Raw genomic sequence first — 17,440 nt, 5'->3', positions numbered from 1 at the left:
GCAAGGTTATACAATGATACACACTTTGAAATTAAAGGTAAGGGGAAATGCTGCCCACCTGAGGCTTAAATTATCAGGAGAATAATTTTCCAGAGGTGATAACTCAGCATGTTCTTATCTATGCAGACAAAATAGGTGAAGCCTCTGCTAGGTAAATCCAAGCACAGCATGTAATAAAAATCTGATAGTTAAAATAAGCTTGCCCTTCTGTTAATGGGATGAATGTAGAATGACACTTTTCCAAATGGTTTTATGTCGAAGGTTGCAACTTTCCTTCCTGGAGGGAGAGAGTATGCAATACAGTATTGCAGAAGGTCTCAGCTCTATGAAGAAATGTAGATAATCTTATAAATAAAGCCTTGTTCTCACCTATGTTAAACTTTCAATTTATTTTTTTTATGGGAGGTTAAAAATTTGTTTTAAGTCATGCAGCATTCTACTAGTATCTTACTGACTTGGTTTTGGAGTCTTTTCGACAGGGGGAAAAATCACCAGTTCTCCATGTATTTAAAAGACAAACTACATAGTTAATCACTCCAATGTTTCCGGGGTTTAGAGTATTATTTCAGTTAGTTATATGTTGGAGAATTCTTGCCTCTGGCTGTGCCCAGAATATTTGGTATTACAAGATGTAATGCATGATGAAAACCATATATTTAGTACATGTGTAACATTAAATTATAGCACCATTTTAAATATGGTTACAGTATTTGATTTGTCTGTTCCCATTTTAACTACAAGTATGGAAAACTTGGCAACCAGAGTGCTGCTATTCAGAGCAAGTGTCTTGTTGTATTTGGCAAAACGGAGGAGAACAGTTTGAAAGTACAGTCACTGTTCTGGTTGTGCTCAGATGCGGTTAGTTATTTAATGTTAGCATTTCTGGGACATTCTAATGCTGTTAGAGTCCTAGCAAGGAAAAGGAAAAGAGGTGTTCCTTATGAAAAGAAAACCATTGTTGCTTGAATATGATTGCTTGCTAAATGACATAGAAAATTCTGAAAACAAGTTAAAGTAAGAGATTCTCACTTTTTGCTGACATGACACATCTATAAAACCTCCCATCTTGGGCTGTGTAATGCTTTACTTAAAGCATTTCCATGTTGTTTCTTAAACAAACCTACTGTTTTACATATTTGTTTCAAAGTAATTCCTGACATCTACTGTTTTTCTAGGTTAATCAACTCCAAAATGTTATCTCAGTGTCTGTGCCAAGTTTACAAGTGTTTGTTTCTGCGCAACCTAAAACTGAATTCAATAAATGTGGCTACTTTGGCCAGACGGATCCATTCTTCAGCAAAAAAGCTTTCTGACTGTGAGTTAAAGGAACAAACCGTCCAGAAACGTGAAACTAAAGAGTTACCTCAAAGTACAGAAAACAATAATTTTGGAAGATTGCACATACCAGTGATGCTAGAGGAGGTTGTTAATTGTTTATCCCCCCAGCGAGGCCAGGTGAGTTGAATGATTAATTAACATTCGTGATTCAGTAGCAGTCCAGCAGAAAAGTGTGCAGTGTAGGGTAGCTCTTGTTTAGAGAAATAAAGGGATGCTCTTTAAGACTCTTGCACCTTCTAAAGCTTCTAAATTGTTTTGCAATTAAAATTAAGGCTTTATATTTAAAATAGTAAAAACCTGGTATCTGTATGCCTGAATCCCCAAATAAGCAGTATTTGTTAAAACTGTAGTAATCTCTTGCTTTTGTGCTTGTCTTTCTGGATTGCTCTTGTGTATATCTAAAGTTGTGTTAATTACTAATAGTAGCAGGGAGTTCTCACGTACGGTTATGTCATCAATTTGTGAAGAGCTCTCTTCCTTTTGTATAAGAGGTAGTAAGTATGTAGGTTTTAAAAATCATCATCATAACTTGTTCTGAGATACTTATTTCCGTGGTTTCACTTGGTTTGAGGCATTGTATTTCCTTAGGATATGCTTACGCTGCACAATGTGGTGCACTGTAGAGGTACTGTAGTTATAAAATGGCTGTGTATGGTACCAGAAATTGTTTAGTATCAATAATGTGGAAGTATCACAAGTCATCTTATTTGGCTACAGTACTGTGAGTAGATTCCTTTTGGTATCTGGGTTAGCTCAGGTCTCTACACTGCAGTGTTGATATATCTACCTTGTACCGCTATGTGCAGTGTAGGTATGTTGTTGCACACTCCTTTTACAGAAGTGTTACACGGTGAAATAGTTTTCACCTGAGAGGTCTTAAATGCAATATTAAGTTGAAAGGTTTTCTTACACAACTTAAATGTTTAAATGATTTTCACATTTCAGGTGCTTTTATTTGTGATTTTTAGAGCTTTTTATGTTAGCTTTATAGAATCTTATTAATTTAAGCTTATCAATATGTAGTTTTACTACAAAGACTGAAATGATACATAAAGACCTAGAAAGTTCAAAGTGTGTGTATGTTTGTTTATTTTTACTTGAAAACAGCATTGTCCAACAGTGGCAAAGGGATATAGCAAGTTTGAGGTGGATTCAGGGATCAAAAAAATGCGGTCAAATCTTGTTGCATTGCCTTGAGAGAACTTATTTAGTTTGAAAGATAATGTATTGTTTTAAGTGTTTTGAAAACCAGAGAGAATCTGAATAGTGTAATTATTGTAACATACACATTGCTCTTGCATGTGTCCTACTGTTGAAGATACCTAAACTAGTATTATGTAAGGAACTTTGAGTTCAGATTTCATTTAGATGTCAGAACTATTATGAAATTTTCACACATTAAATGAACATACAAATTGTGACACTATATGTGAAGTATTTTTCCAGTTGTGTAAGTTTCTACTTAAATAAGAACTAAGAAGAGGCTGATGGGGGGACTGTTTATTAAACTGTGTTTGTTGATATCAAAAAAACTTATTTGGTGACAGAACTTGCAAAATAAACTATTCCTGGTTATAAACTGTGGAGAGTAACTATTATTGTCCCTGAAGGCTTTTTGAGAATTTAAATATTTATGAATGTAAAATAGCTTATTATTGGTGGGATTTCTTTCAGGTCTGTGTATGCACAGTTTTGCAGATTCCTAAGCTAGTGGTGAACCACTAATGACAGACATAAGAGAGCACAAGCATGTAATCTTGAACAGAAGCACTTATAATATGGCTAACCTTTTTAGCATAACTGATTATGAAAACAGCACTTCCATTTTTCTTTTTTTTTTTTTCAAAGACAGAGTAAATAGTATATTTGCAGTACTTGCTGAAGCCTGAATTTTTGAAAATAAGTAGTGTGCATAAGGATGCAATGTGTCAACGGAGTTTTGCTAGAGTAAGCATCAGTGAAATTTTAAACAAAGACTGAGACTGTTTCTCACTGATGTGAACGGTGGTACAGTTTCTTTTAAGATGGCTATAGAATTGGGACTGTTGTATCAATTTACGTTTTTAAGTCATGACTAGGAAGTCCATGAACACTTTATTTATTTTGTGGGCAGGGATGGTAATGTTCTGATCTTGGGTTTTGTTTTTCTGCTTTCTCCTCTCCTTCGTACACTAAGATTTCCTTTACTCTGCTTTAGCACAGTTATATTCTTTGTTATAAAAAAAGCTGATTTGGGCCTCTATTTCCTGTTGTGTCCCTAAGACAAGGAGTTGCCAATATAAAGAAAGTCCAATTAGAAAGACAACGTTCTCCCTATGGTTTTGGTCTGTATATGGGGTTTTCATTTTACTTATAGGGGTTCCTAAGAAAATAAATGTTACTTAAGAGTGAGTCACAGCTGAGATAGATGTTAGTACCCTCCTGTTGAATATTCTTGTTGACTGTCTCCTTTGTGGAATCTGTTTATCAGGGGTTTAAGCAATAGTATTTCCACTTATCTTTGAATCTTCTTTTATTGCCTTAGAGCTTGTTTCTACAAAGTCCCTGTAGTAGTCCTGTCTTTGAAGCACATTGTACAAATTAGTTTTTACCGATCTACCTCACTTCTCCTCAATGAAAAGTCTGTTGCAGTAAATCCACACACAAGTAATTTCCTCTTTAAATTTACTGTATTGACTAAACTACATTTTAGTCTTCTCGGTCCACTAGTGTTCTTTACGCGTACTCGACCAGTGTTTGTGCAGTTGTCTGGGCAGCTTGAGTTTTCTCTGTTCTCTTAAACTTTAAAGGTAGCGAAGAACGAAGCATATTTTCAGAATGAATGTCTGGACATCCAGAAGCCTGTTTTCTGAATTTTCACCCTACTTTTTCCTATTTTTTTCCTTTGCAATGGTCACTTGCCTTTTAACTGGAGATATGGGTCTCTTCCACATCATACAGCCATAGTGAAATGAAAAAGAATTTGATTAGCAGTGAGCTCTAGTATGAATGCCAGAGGCTGAAACTTTGAGTTTTTTATTATTCTTATGGGGGTCTTATAACAAATGTTCTTACAAGTTGCAAAGCTCTAGGAAACTATTTTGATAGTGCTCCAGCACAAACAGCGCACTTTTATGTATACTATTTAAACTCCAGCTAGAAAAAAAAAAAAGAAATATTATACCCTACTCAGATTTTATGGGGGAGCCTGTAATCTGATGACATGTATGGTTTTGTGTTCAATATGATCTAGAATAGACTAAAATAGAGAGACAATAAGCTCTAGGAGTACTATTTGGTTTATGATAGTTCTGGAAACTTTTTTAATGTCTGTAAATTAAATGGTAGGTGGTCAAACTTGAGGTGAGAAAGAACGAATGAGACCATTCCCTTTTCTCCAGTGTTTAAGTGATTCATCAGAAACAGAGTTAATATCAGATGATGCCATCCAGAGGGACCTGGACAAGCTTGAGAAGTGGGCCTGTGTGAACATCATGAGGTTCAACAAGGCCAAGTGCAAGGTCCTGTGCTTGGGTCAGGGCAATCCCAAGCGCAAATACAGGCTGAGTGGAGAATGGATTGAGAGCAGCCCTGAGGAGAAGGACTTAGGGGTGTTGGTTGATGAGAAGCTCAGCATGACCTGGCAATGTGCACTTGCAGCCTGGAAAGCCAACCGTATCCTGGGCCGCATCAAAAGAAGCGTGGCCAGCAGGTCGAGAGGTGATTCTGCCGCCCTGCTCCACTCTGGTGAGACCCCCCTGAAGCACTGCGTCCAGCTCTGGGGTCCTCAGCACAGGAAGGACATGGACCTGTTGGAGCGGGTCCAGAGGAGGGCCACAAAAATGATTAGAGGGATGGAACACCTCTCCTATGAAGAAAGAGTTGGGGTTGTTCAGCCTGGAGGAAAGAAGGCTCCAGGGAGCCCTTATTGCAGCCTTTTGATACTTAAAAGGGGCCTACAAGAAAGAGGGGGATAGTCTTTTTTAGCAAGGCCTGCTGCGACAGGACGAGGGGTAATGGTTTTAAACTAAAAGGAGGGTAGATTTAGACTGAACACAAGGAAAAAATTTTTCATGGTGAGGGTGGTGAAACACTGGAACAGATTGCCCAGAGAGGTGGTAGATGCCTCATCCCTGGAAACATTCAAGGTCAGGTTGCATGGGACTCTGAGCAACCTTGATCTAGTTAAAGATGTCCCTGCCCATTGCAGGGGGGATGGACTAGAGGAACTTTGAAGGTCCCTTCCATCCCGAAGCAGTCTATGATTCATTCTATGATTCTATGATCTTTTTATCTCATTATGTTAATTTGTGTCTAAAAAATAAGGCTATTAATTTTCCCCAAACAGATCTTGGCTGACATCTTCTTGAGTTAGCTGAGTCTTCTTGTGGAGGTATCCCCTTTGATTCTTCACAAAATTATTAGATTATTTTTACTACCTAGCTTTCATTGAAGGAGGTATCCATTTTGTCTTGGAAATAACGTGTGATACCTAGCTTCTAGAAAGAGACAGGTATTTCTTAAAAACATCCAGCATTGCCATGAGCTTTCCTTTCAGTCTTTCAGGTATATATTGCATTGTTCTCAGGATAGCTACTATTTTCATGCATCCAAATGTCAAATGATTCTTTTTCAGCTGAGAGAGAGGTTATGAGCATGGCCTTCCAAAATAACAAGAGGAAGCATAAGACATTGCTGACAGTCAAACATTGGTCTTTTGTCACTGAAGTGCTGCTTGAGCTCTGCAATTAGTTTGAAGACCGTAGCCTTTCACCTCCTGAAGGTCTGTTGCCACTGTTGGATGTTGTTGATCTGGAGTGTAGTCGTTTCCTTCCTATTCCGCAGAGACAGTTAGTCAAGTAATAGATGACACTCAAAGGAAGCTGAGGTAGACTGCTGGTGTGCGAAACCAGAGTCTATTGTTCTGAAGCTGTTGTCTTAGTTTCTTTATATCCTTGTCCAATGTAAGTATTCCTTTTCTTTTTCTGCCTTATTCTGAATGTAAGCTCTTAAGGACAAAAATAACCTTTCTCTGTACAGCACCCTACAGAGTGGACTTCTGTTTTATGAGAAGAGTTTCCAAGTATCATGGTGTATAAATAGTTACGTGGCTATGCTGGTGGCCAGTGTACTTATCATAGTATTTCCAAAGCCATCTGCAAATAATTTATAACTGGAACAACTTATTTACACTAAAGACTCTCAAAATTGAAGTTTTCCTCAGGGTGTCAAAGACAAACAGGAACTGAAAAAGGAAGTGGAGGAATTAATTCTGAGTTCTCAAGTTGTATGAGGTATTTTGTACGATGCAACCAAAATACCACGTTTGGCACAGAATATTAATTACATCATGAGATAAATACTTGTTTTGGAAAGGCACAGCACTCCATGGACATAGTAACTGTTTTTATCATTTTAGCCTATTTTCCATTGGACTTGTAAAATTAAAGTAGATCCAATGACATAAAGCAAGTGATTTATATAGTGTTATTTATTGTAGAAACAACTATATGGTTTCTTGTGGAAAGTATGCTGAAAATATCTTTCCATATGCAAATTGTATGGTTAATTTTTCTGTGGCAGCAGCACAGTGACTTATATGGTAATTGATAAAGGTAAGCTGTTGTTGTGAAACAGGAAGAAAGATACTGGAACTTGCAGGAGGCAATAAATTAATATAGAAAAATTTTGAAAATATTCTGGGAATTACAGAAGACACTTTTTCCATGATACTTTAGTTTTACTAGTGGGTGTTGAGAGTTATTTCAGCTGATCATGTAGTTCTTGTGTACCCTTTCAGTCACGCTTGTCTTGCCCGATTTCCTGGTTGTGTATATTGTGAATTTATGAGACTAGTCAGGTTTCAGATCACAGTTGTGTAGGGAGATGTGTAATAAAAAGTGTGTAGAGTGCATATGTATGCAAAGGTATTCATTTTCTGCAGTGTGTAGTAGGAAACCTGTTAAATGGAATCTCATCAGATAGAGAGCACTGCTTAAAATATTTGGCTAAAATCATACCTTAGAGGGATTTTTTTGGTGAAGTTAGCATTTGAAGGTAGTGCATGAAAAAGGAAAACATTTTCAAAATATTTTCAGAAAAGTTTTGATGAAGATATGCACAAGATAGTCTCTCAAACATCTATTATTTTTTAAAGTAATACTATCTGTTTTTATGATGGTAGTATCTACATGGGGATTTGGAAAACCAGACCCCGTTTGCTTAAGTTCCTTAACTTAAAACCGATTGCTCTCTGCTGGGACAAGCAGTCTAAATAAAAAAAGTAACAAGGTAGAAGCAGTATAATTTAACAATGTGATGCCAGCAAATGTCATACAAGTTCTATAGTATCTGCATCTGGGTGAGTTCCCCCATGAGATAAGAGAGGAAAGAAGGGGACAGGGAAGAAAACAAGACAGGAGATGGTGTTCATGAACAGCTTGTCAATTGAGGGGGCAGAGAAAGTCCGGTCACACTCTTTAATTATCTGAAGTTTCTTCCTTTGCTGTCTTCTGTAGTGGATCCCCAAAAAATACAAGGATCATAATTCCCTAATGACAGAGGAATTAAAACACATAAGATTTATTTGAGAGTACTGCACATCTGTTCTCTGATTTGGAGCTGGTACTGCTGGGTGGTTAGACTGTGGTACCAGGAAATAAAAAATATTCATGTATTGGATCTGAATGATGACAAGATATAAATGAGGCATGGTGATGAAGTCCTTTTGGATTTTACTTTTTTTATACTTCAAGATTTTGATCTTTAGAGAGAAAGTAACTAAAAAACTTGGGTGGGTGGGGAGAATAAGTTGATGGCTACATCTACACAGGGAAGAATCTTTTCGTTGTAATTCTTGGACATCCGCCCGACCACCTCTTCTTCCCACCTGCAGCATGGCTCTCAGCAGGCGTATCTAAATGTTATCATCAGCAACAAGACAGCTCTCACCAGCTTTGTTCTGCATCTTTCTCTATTGCAGTAGAGGAAGGGAAGCCTGCAGCTGCTATCTCCGAAGAGACCAGCAAGGCAACTTGGTCTGCCTACTGAGAACAACTCTGCAGATGCGCCAGATTTCATTTTATTGTAATACTGGGTTAGCTTGCTGTTATCACTCTATCGCATAACAAATGGTAGTGCTTCAGGAGACTATTTAAGATGCTGTGTTATAATAAAGCAAGATTCAATGCTTTTGGGTGACTCAGCTTGTAATGACGCTGTATATGCTCTCCTTTTCTGTTGTGACAGCATTAGTCTTTGCACCTCTTGGGGGAAACTAATAAAATTCACCAGAAAGTAATCTAAGCCCTTTAAATTTTAACTTGAGTGAGCCTGTGATCCCAGAAAGGGTGATAATTAATATATGTAGCTACTCATTTCCTCCTCATCTAGTACTGTGTGTCTTATTTAGTCAGCCTTTTGGCTAAGCTTTCTTATTAAATATTTGAATTCGAGTTTGCAAACAGGAATATAGGCTTTTTCTACAACACAAACTATTACTAGGGGTTTAAGATCACAATTGGAGTACAGGAAACATCTGCAGGTTTTTTCCTTACTTTCTTATCTTCTGTTTAAGGTAATCCTGTTTTGAGTAGCAAAACACAGGCATGTTCTGCATAAACAGATAATTAAAAGGTTAAGCTACCAAATCTGATGTTTAAAAGCAATGGGTATCTGAAGTCCCCCAAATGTATGATCTGATTTTTTTTAAAATTTTATTTTTCTTCCTTTCAGAGTTTTATCATCTTAATTCCAATGGTGTTTGCTGGTGCTCAGCAGCTTGGGAAGATACTTTTATAATAATTGTGTTTTAAACACTGAAATCAACTAATATTGTTTCAGGCTCCCTCTATGAAAAGTTATATTATCTAATGTCAAATTGCTGTAGGCACCTGGCAGCCAAGACTTACCAAAAACATGTACATGGCTTTTTTGGGTTGGCTAACCATAAATATTAAAGACTGGATTAGATTTTCAGTTGAGCCTTTGTAAAATTTTCATTGCATCTTAAAGTTCTCCTCAGTTATAATTGAGGAAAGAAGTTTCTTCTGAGGTAGCTGAGGAAATCAGCTGTCTTGCTGGATCTAGTGACTAGCTAGACATTGAAATTTTAATTTCCTATGGAAATGTTAATAATGGCGTGCTTGAGTCATAATGTCATTACATCTAATTCCAGACAGTATTACTCTTAGGAAAATGAGTAAAGTAAATAATGCATACTGAAGTGAGGCCTGCCAGAGCTACAAGCAGGTGACAAAGGCAGGTGGGTGATGGTTTTTGTTTGCTTCTCTTACCTCTGATCTGAGAGGGAAGGGGGAAAAGAGAAAGGGCTCATCTGTGTTCTGTTGTGTTGAAAGAATTTGCTCCCAGTAATCTTTCTGGATGTTTCACTCAGTTACATGAAATGCAGTGTTTGGCTGGCAGGTTTCACACTATGCAAGGAATGGCACTTGGCGTACGCTAGCGGGTCAGGGTCATGGCTCCCTTTGCTTCTGGATGTGCCAGGATTAAAGTGGTTTACCAGCAAGTGGACTTCGCCAGGCTTCTGTGAAGGACCTACAGCTGATGCCTGAGAAAGCCGTCATGTATTTTAAGATAAATTGTAGATATTTAGAGGTGGATTATTCCAGTATGTTCTGTAGAATCAAGATCACAAAATGCAGTCTTAGAAAATAAGTGAAGGTGGCAAAACGATAACAAAAAAGAGGTAATATGCCTTTTTTATGTTTTAATACAAAAAATGTTGTTCATAAGTAAAGAAGGGAGTATCTTGCCTATAAAACTACTCGTTCATATTTAGCTGTAATCAGAAAATTGAACCTTTGTGAAGAAAATACATTTGAAATTAATTTTGAGGCTATTGAGTGATTATGAGTGATGGGTGCTTCAAAATATCATATTCATAACAATCTTTTTTCCCTTCTGTGTGGAATGATGTAGAGATGGTTGATAGAGAATGCAAGTTGCTGAAATGCTTGAATATGCAGACCTAGTCAGCGATCTTACAGATATTTTAGCTGTATACTAGTATAATTTAATAGCATCTTCTGTTGGTGTACCAATGAGATTAATGTGAAAAATGGGTAATAATGGTTGCATTATGTTGAATTGTTGAATAGACTAGTACTGGAAAATCATTTTATATTGCACTTAATATAATACATTATGTGAGAAGGTTGTTTTCCTACAAAATGCCAAATATTTATTTAGATTTCTTTTTGTAATGTAAATTGTTAGACTTGGAGTGTAAACAGCTTTTTTTTATCATTTCATGTATTTTCTCAAAGGTGCTTTTGGAAAAAAATACAGTCCAGTTGTTATGTTCCACCTCTCAGTCCTTATTTTTTTTTAAATTACATGTGATAACTTTTTACACAGATGAAAGATATATACTGTATAGACCTAATAAGAGATTTTTTTTTTTTTTTTTTTTTGCTTGTAACTAAAGTTCTTTTTTGCTGTGTACTTTATTTGCTTCTTTCTCTTCTCTCTAGCAGGTACCCGAAAAAAATGGTTTGTATGGTGTAATATATTACTACCAGCAAAATTATAGAACTATAAGATTTTTTTTTTTGGTCATTATTTTCTGGCAGGCGATGTCATAAGGCATAAGACCTTTTAATCCCTTTATAATATTTTAACTGTCAAGTTCAGCTCTTGTATACTTGAGCAAGGTTTGGATGGGAATTGTGCCTCTATAGATCTGTGGCTTAATCTGTACAATGTAGCTGCTCATACGTTTCACAGCTGTGTCGTCAACATCACCTTTTTGGTAGTAGGTGCAGAGTTTTGGAAAGCTTGTTTACCTTGCATATGCTTTCAACATTTTGAAGTTTCCTGCAGGGAAACTTGAAATCACTGCTTTGCTCTACAGGGTAACCTTGACCGCTTTTTTGCCACAGATGTTTTTATTTTCTGGAAGTTCCTTTTTTTTATTCTTTTTTCATTGTTAGATAATTTTATATTATAATGTGGCAGTATTTTGTTACTGATTGAAGTTGAGATGACATTAGAACATATACTCAAATAGCAAGTCTTCTTTCATTTTCGGAGTTCCTTTTAGAAGTGAAGAATGCAAATGCAAATTGCAGCTTTTTTGGAATGGGAGGTAGGGTCTTCAGAGTATCTAGGTGTCTGTGTACAGTATGTGGTTCTGTAGATTTTTAATAATATTTTCCCTTCTGTGTGGCAATAGTTTTGAAACAATTTTTAAGAATCAAAACAGATACTCTCTAGTTTAAAAACAGATATGTCTGATTTACCTTATGATACTGAACATCTTTGCAAAACATTTTAAATTCTCATAAGAGGGAGGAAAGGTTATTAGTATGCTAAAAACTAAATGTTTCTTACTAAATTGCAGTGGTATAAAAATATCCTGATATAAGTGCAAGAATATCTTGGACTATCTTTGACCTCTCATTTTCCTATTTCTAGGATAATTTTTCTTATTTGCATGTAAATAACAGCAAAGTGTATGTTTTAATACTTTTTTCAGCTGTGACTTTGTGTACATTTTCTTAATTTACTTAGATATTAAAAGCCTTCCAGCATTTCTCTAAACGTAGATTTCTCTACTAACAAATCTTTTTGTTGTGATCCCACAAGTAATCAGCTTTTGTTAGCATGTCTCACCGTGCCAACATTTTTTAACAGTTTTATTTAAAATAATTTTAAAAGCCCTGCCTTTTGGCAGGTATATAAAACAAGTGTGCCTTTTTAATTTTTGTATATTTAATGGGAATCAAAGACAAATTCTTAGGTATTTCTGCAAAAATAAAAAGATAATCCTTTGTTGACATGGTTGATCTATGCATGTATTAGATAGGACATAGTGATAGGTACAGTAAACAGATCTGGGATAAATTGGGAGGATGCAGGAGCCTTATCTGTCGTAAGCCACATCTTGAGTCAACCGAAGAAGCAGTGCTTAGACCTGAGAAATAAAATAATTAAAATTTATAGATACATGCTTTGGAGTTAATCAGGGGTAGGTAGGTAGTCTTTGCTTTTTGAAATTAGTCTAAAGTCCTTGCTAAATGGCTTTGAGAGGCTGCACATCTTTCAGCTTACATGAGGTATGGTTTTTTCAACAGATGTCACTTCTAGCAGAGCAGTAAGTGCACCCCCTGAGAGAGGAGGAGAAAGATTCATAGAAACTTTGCCTTGTCATGGATAATTCTGTTATCTGCTAGTATTTTGGTGACTGAAATGCTAAAACGTTATGGAGAAAAAATTTACTTCAAATGGATAAATCTTTTTACCAATATTTTTGCTCTAGCAAAAATAGTTCTAGATTTCTGATAGTCCTGGAAATATGATCTGATTAAACATTTTGTGAGTTTTGACAGATGCCATTCTCTAAAACCAGGAAGATTACTATTGTGAAGTCTGAAGTGAGTGTACATGGTTTATATATTGTTTGAGTAGAGAGGACATATTTTTTTTTAATAAAGAATTTTGTAGATGGGTAATTCTTCAGCAGGACTGAATGCAGACCTCTTTGCTGGCCTTGAATGTATAAGCAAACAGTTATCTAGGGAAGGTATAAAAATGGCAGTGACATCTTTCTTATAAGTGGGAAATGGTATCCTATTGAAAAGCCCTTCTTAGTAGAATGTGAAGCACTTATTTCTGAAGTAGTAAACTCTTACTTGGCCACAACTAGCACTTCATTAGTTGTGTGGGTTTTTTTCCTCAATATTATAGTACTTTTATCTTCTTTAGAGAGCTTTCTAGTATACACATTTTTATAACACTAATAAGATTCCTTCGTATTGCATAGATCATTTAGGTCCATTAATGTCCAATATATGATTCATTGTAATGTTCTAAAGAGTTATAAAATATCTGCAGACTCATCTGGATTATTTTATCAGGGTGACATGATCTGGTTGGATTTCCTTTTTTGAAGAATTTTGCAGACAGGGTCAGGTAATTAAGATCTGCTGTACATCTTTAATTACTTCTTGATGAGACATTAAAAAGTTTACCTTAATTTTTGTAAGTAATTTGGTTTATGAATTTCTTAAGATGTTTTGAGCATGGCTTAGAATAGGTTAAATGGTTATTCACTACAGACAGTTTTGGTCTGGTATAATAAAAACATGAAGAAATACTAAGTACACTGGGTTTGTATAGCAAAAGTATTTAACAGCTTTCTTGGCCTATAGAAAGAAAAGTAGCACTTAAGATGACTTTTTGCCGTATTTTTGGATTTCTTTAGTTGGGATACTGGAAGCATTAATAAGAATGATCTTTTTTTTTTTTTTACAGGAAATGTGTGAAAAATACTTTTTTTTTTAAACTCAAGTCTGTTTTTGTACAACTACTGGTCTAACCATTGGTTTGTGGTTGTACAGGTATTGTTTGTACAGATACAGACATAAAAAAGTTGCATTACACAGTGGTCTGTGTTTTATATCCAATCTGAACTCTATCAAAGGAAGTTGACTGGAGCATCATCTAAGTATTACAAAAGACTAGACTAAGTATATGAAAAATGTATCTTGGTACGACAGATATCATTTACGTCCTCTGTTTTCCAATGTGTAGGGTTTTAATAATGCCGTAGAGGAGAACTGAATTGTTTAATTCTCACTTACAGTTGTGGCATTGAAAGGTTTTTCCAGATTGCATCGGTTGTTTCTGTATTTTGTGAGCTTCCTTTGGAAAACACTTTTAGATTACATTTAAAAAAATACTTTTTAAAATGTAATTACATTTAAACATTACATTTACAAAAATTACATTTTAACCCCCCCCTTTGTTTTTAGCACAATATAGGGTTCATCTGCATTATCATTTCAGTTCTTTAGCAAAAAATCTTCTTTTGAGAGAATGTATTGATTGTCCCTGGTTGAAGCAGGTCGTTCACATCGCAGCGCACAAACTGGTTTTCTTCAGACTGAGCCAGGAGATGTATTCTGAGAGCGCACCTTGGGCTCCAACAGTTAGTAAATATTCAAATTAAAGAACCAAAGTAGAAATGGTCTGAAGTAAATCCCACTGGCATGCGTGTAGGGTCTCGGACAACATGGTGGTTCTGCCCTTTGAGAATCTTCTTCCACTGGCCTGCTAAGGTGAGCATAGCCAGAGAGTGCTGAGTGAATAAGCAGCTATTTGTTTTGGTTTGTTCTTGTACATGGCGCATGCCTTATTTGCTGTTCACTATTTGAACACTGCTTTGAATTCAGATTTTTGTTTTGTATCATGAATTATGTCCCTACAACATTTGAGTTCTTCACAGATTACCATTACATTTATCTTCCTAGATAAATTCACTCATTCGTTCAAATTCATTACACAGAATTTATCTTTACAGCTGTCCTATAAGGTAGAACAGTAATATTACTTCTACTTTGAAGAACTTGGAGGCATCAATACCAAAATTATGCTTTGGGTGCCCAAGCAGAAATGCTCCTTTTCCTGCTTTTTCGAAGAGGTTAACATTTTGAGTTAAACATTTGGTTTAGACCTTTGAAACACATTGGAGCGACATCCACTTGCAGTTGGTGAGGTTACAGTGCTCAGAGTTCCTGTATTTTACAGCCAGAAAAATTGAGGACCAATAAGGTGGCCTGCCTGCCTGGTGTGGTGGCCTACCTGCCTGGTGTAGTGACCTCCTGAGAATCACGCAGGAGCTGTGTGGCAGAGGTTCCAGTGTTCATCTGTCAGCTGAGTGTGTTGTTTTAAGTACGGTGTCGGATGTTGCAATTTCCGATGTCGCTTCACTTTTGAAAATAACGCTTAAATTGAAGCGGCTGATTCATTCCTACAGGGTTTGGCTGGAAGAGCCAGGCTGAACAGGTAAGCCAGTAAAATGGCTTGCTGCCACTGAAGGGGGCAGGTCTGGCTTCCCTGCTCCCCATGCATCTCCATCTTTCCATATGCTCCTGTCCCTCCCTGACTGTTCTGCAGATCGCTTAAAGACACTCATATGGCGGAAAACCATCCAACTTTTTCTTCTGCATTAGTTTTCTATGCCATGCTGGTAAGTTAAATTGGCTTATGGAAGTACCTAGTAAGCACCAGTGCTGGGAGAAATGAACTAGAAGCAAGGAGACTGCACATGAGAAAATAGTGCAGAACTGTTCCTTCCCCCCCCCAATACTTAACATTTTATGAAACCATACCCTTAGTACCAATCTTCAGTAGGTTGTCCAACTTCACTGTGGAAAGGAGATGAAGTATGCTTGTTCCCAGTGAACTTACAGCTTCTTCAATGGGTAAAAATTAATGTTAAATACTGAGATTTGTAGATCCTAGTGTAGGTTCTGGGAAAACATCTTTTATTTAAGATTCTCTCTTACTTAATTGCAGCATTTTAACCCTCAGAAGCCTTACCTGTTCCACCCTGCGTTCCAGGCCTAAAATATAATGCAAATTCTTTTTAAAGTTTGTTCCTGCTTATCATATGGCTTAACAGATCTCAAACTGCACTGCATAGGCTGCTATCTGGATATATGTTCTTGCTTCCTCTCTTGCTCTGCTGATTGTGCAGCCATGGAGTGAACTCATGCCAAAACTGTCAATTTACTTGCAATTGGTTTTCAGGTGAATAAGCAAGCTGATCCAGCCTGTGACTACAGGGCCAGTGTGCAGCTAGAGCTGAAGATGATAGTGAGCAGCTGGTTGTTTTGAGAAATGAGATGTTTACATCAGTTTGTACATATGTACTGTAGGGCTTCTCAACAGGTTGCTGTTCTTAGGTCTGGGCACCTCTCATCCACTCTTCTCCGTCTCTATAGGCACTATCAGAGCGGGATCTGAGAGAGCAAGAGAGAACAGCCTTCATTTTCTGAGATCCTGTGCTTGGCAGCTTAAACGTCATAGCCTGAGCATTCAGAAAGAACAACTGGGAGAGGAGCCTTGCTTTTAGATCTAATGTGTTTTTGGAGGTCCATGAGAATATCGATAGAAGAGTCTTTCACCTAGGATTATCATCCCGTTATTTTTATTTCAGAACTTGAAAATGCCAGTACTGCTTAGTCCAATGGTAGGATTGTTGTTGGAATTTTAAAATCTAAGCAGACGTATTTTTTTCCCTGAACGGGGAAATGGCTGAAGACTTGCCACTTTCTCCCCCGCCCGCCCCGCATCAGCTGAGGACCTTACTTCTGATGTAGAAAAATTTCAGCCTCCAGTTGTTAAAATCAGTCAGGGCTCTTAAGCAGCAGAAAACATGATCTTTGAAAAATTACAGATATTTTATTAATAACAAATAATGCTACTTGAGCAGCTTATAAAAAAGTGGAAAATCTGCTTTAGCTTCAAACTGTACAAAGCATTACTTTTATTTTGATCTTTTTTTTTTTTTTGAGATGTTCATCTGAAATGGAGTTAAAACCATGCTCCTGAAATTCTCTCCTTCATAAACCTATCTGAGCAGTTGTGTCAGTATATACTTTTGGTCATCCAAATTTAAAACAAGACTTTTGCTAAGAAGGTCAGTGAAACTACTTTCCTTTTGATCTTGCATCCTTGTGGGTGCCTGGATAGTTCTTCTGTAAGAAAAGTTTTACTGGATGAGTCAGTGCGCTGAGTCATAGGCAGCATGAAGCCTGTAGTGCTCTAGACTAACTAATTGGTAACAGTCTCAAATTTAATTAAAGCACAGTTGTCAGCTCTGTGTTACTGATTGACATCCCACTGAAGTATTTTGTTTTTAGCAACTTACATTAATTGTTCTTTGCTGTTAAAATTTGTGTGTTTTAAGATCTTGTTTCTGTTGAATAGACTTGCCATTGCCATTATCTTTTACTGTCCTCTTTATGATTTTTATAGTACTCGCTTTGAATTTTTTTTTCTGTGTTAGGTCACATATTTGCTAATTATGCTCTTTACCATGCCTGTGGATTTACAGATGTTTAGAGTCCTTTGAGGATTTTTTTAAAGTTTTCTTCATTAAGAACTGTCCTATTAGCACTGATGAATATTTTTTCACTTTTTCTGAACTTCTGTAAGCATTATGCAAAATTTCTTAAAAATTAAACTTAAACAGATATATTTTTTGTATTGACTTGCAGATTACATATTCAGTTTTGCTGGTTTTCCTTTCTAACGCTTGTCTTGTGTTTTACCCTGTTTTATAATAACGAATGACTTTTCTTTATCCCAGTGC

The 17,440-nt window shown here is 36.5% G+C and overlaps 1 protein-coding gene across 2 annotated transcripts in view; it reads left to right on the top strand.

Annotated features, from left to right (window-relative positions):
* The window catches only part of METTL15 (methyltransferase 15, mitochondrial 12S rRNA N4-cytidine), a gene marked incomplete at its 3' end in the record, with an annotated part of 96,053 nt that overhangs the window by 941 nt on the left and 77,672 nt on the right, over positions 1 to 17,440 (top strand). Inside the window, exons 1-2 of one of the 2 annotated variants that reach the window (XM_082318629.1) lie at positions 548 to 612; positions 1,176 to 1,455. In XM_082318629.1, coding sequence (XP_082174755.1) covers positions 578 to 612; positions 1,176 to 1,455 — 315 coding nt within the window. In that variant the 5' untranslated portion in view covers positions 548 to 577. Of the gene's footprint in view, positions 1 to 547; positions 613 to 1,175; positions 1,456 to 17,440 lie in introns of those variants that run through there. The other variant, XM_082318628.1, reaches the window with a different exon arrangement.

Source organism: Platalea leucorodia (assembly GCF_965183815.1).
Source record: "Platalea leucorodia genome assembly, chromosome: 7".
NCBI lineage: Eukaryota > Metazoa > Chordata > Aves > Pelecaniformes > Threskiornithidae > Platalea > Platalea leucorodia.
This window is presented reverse-complemented; position numbering and strand designations above follow the sequence as displayed.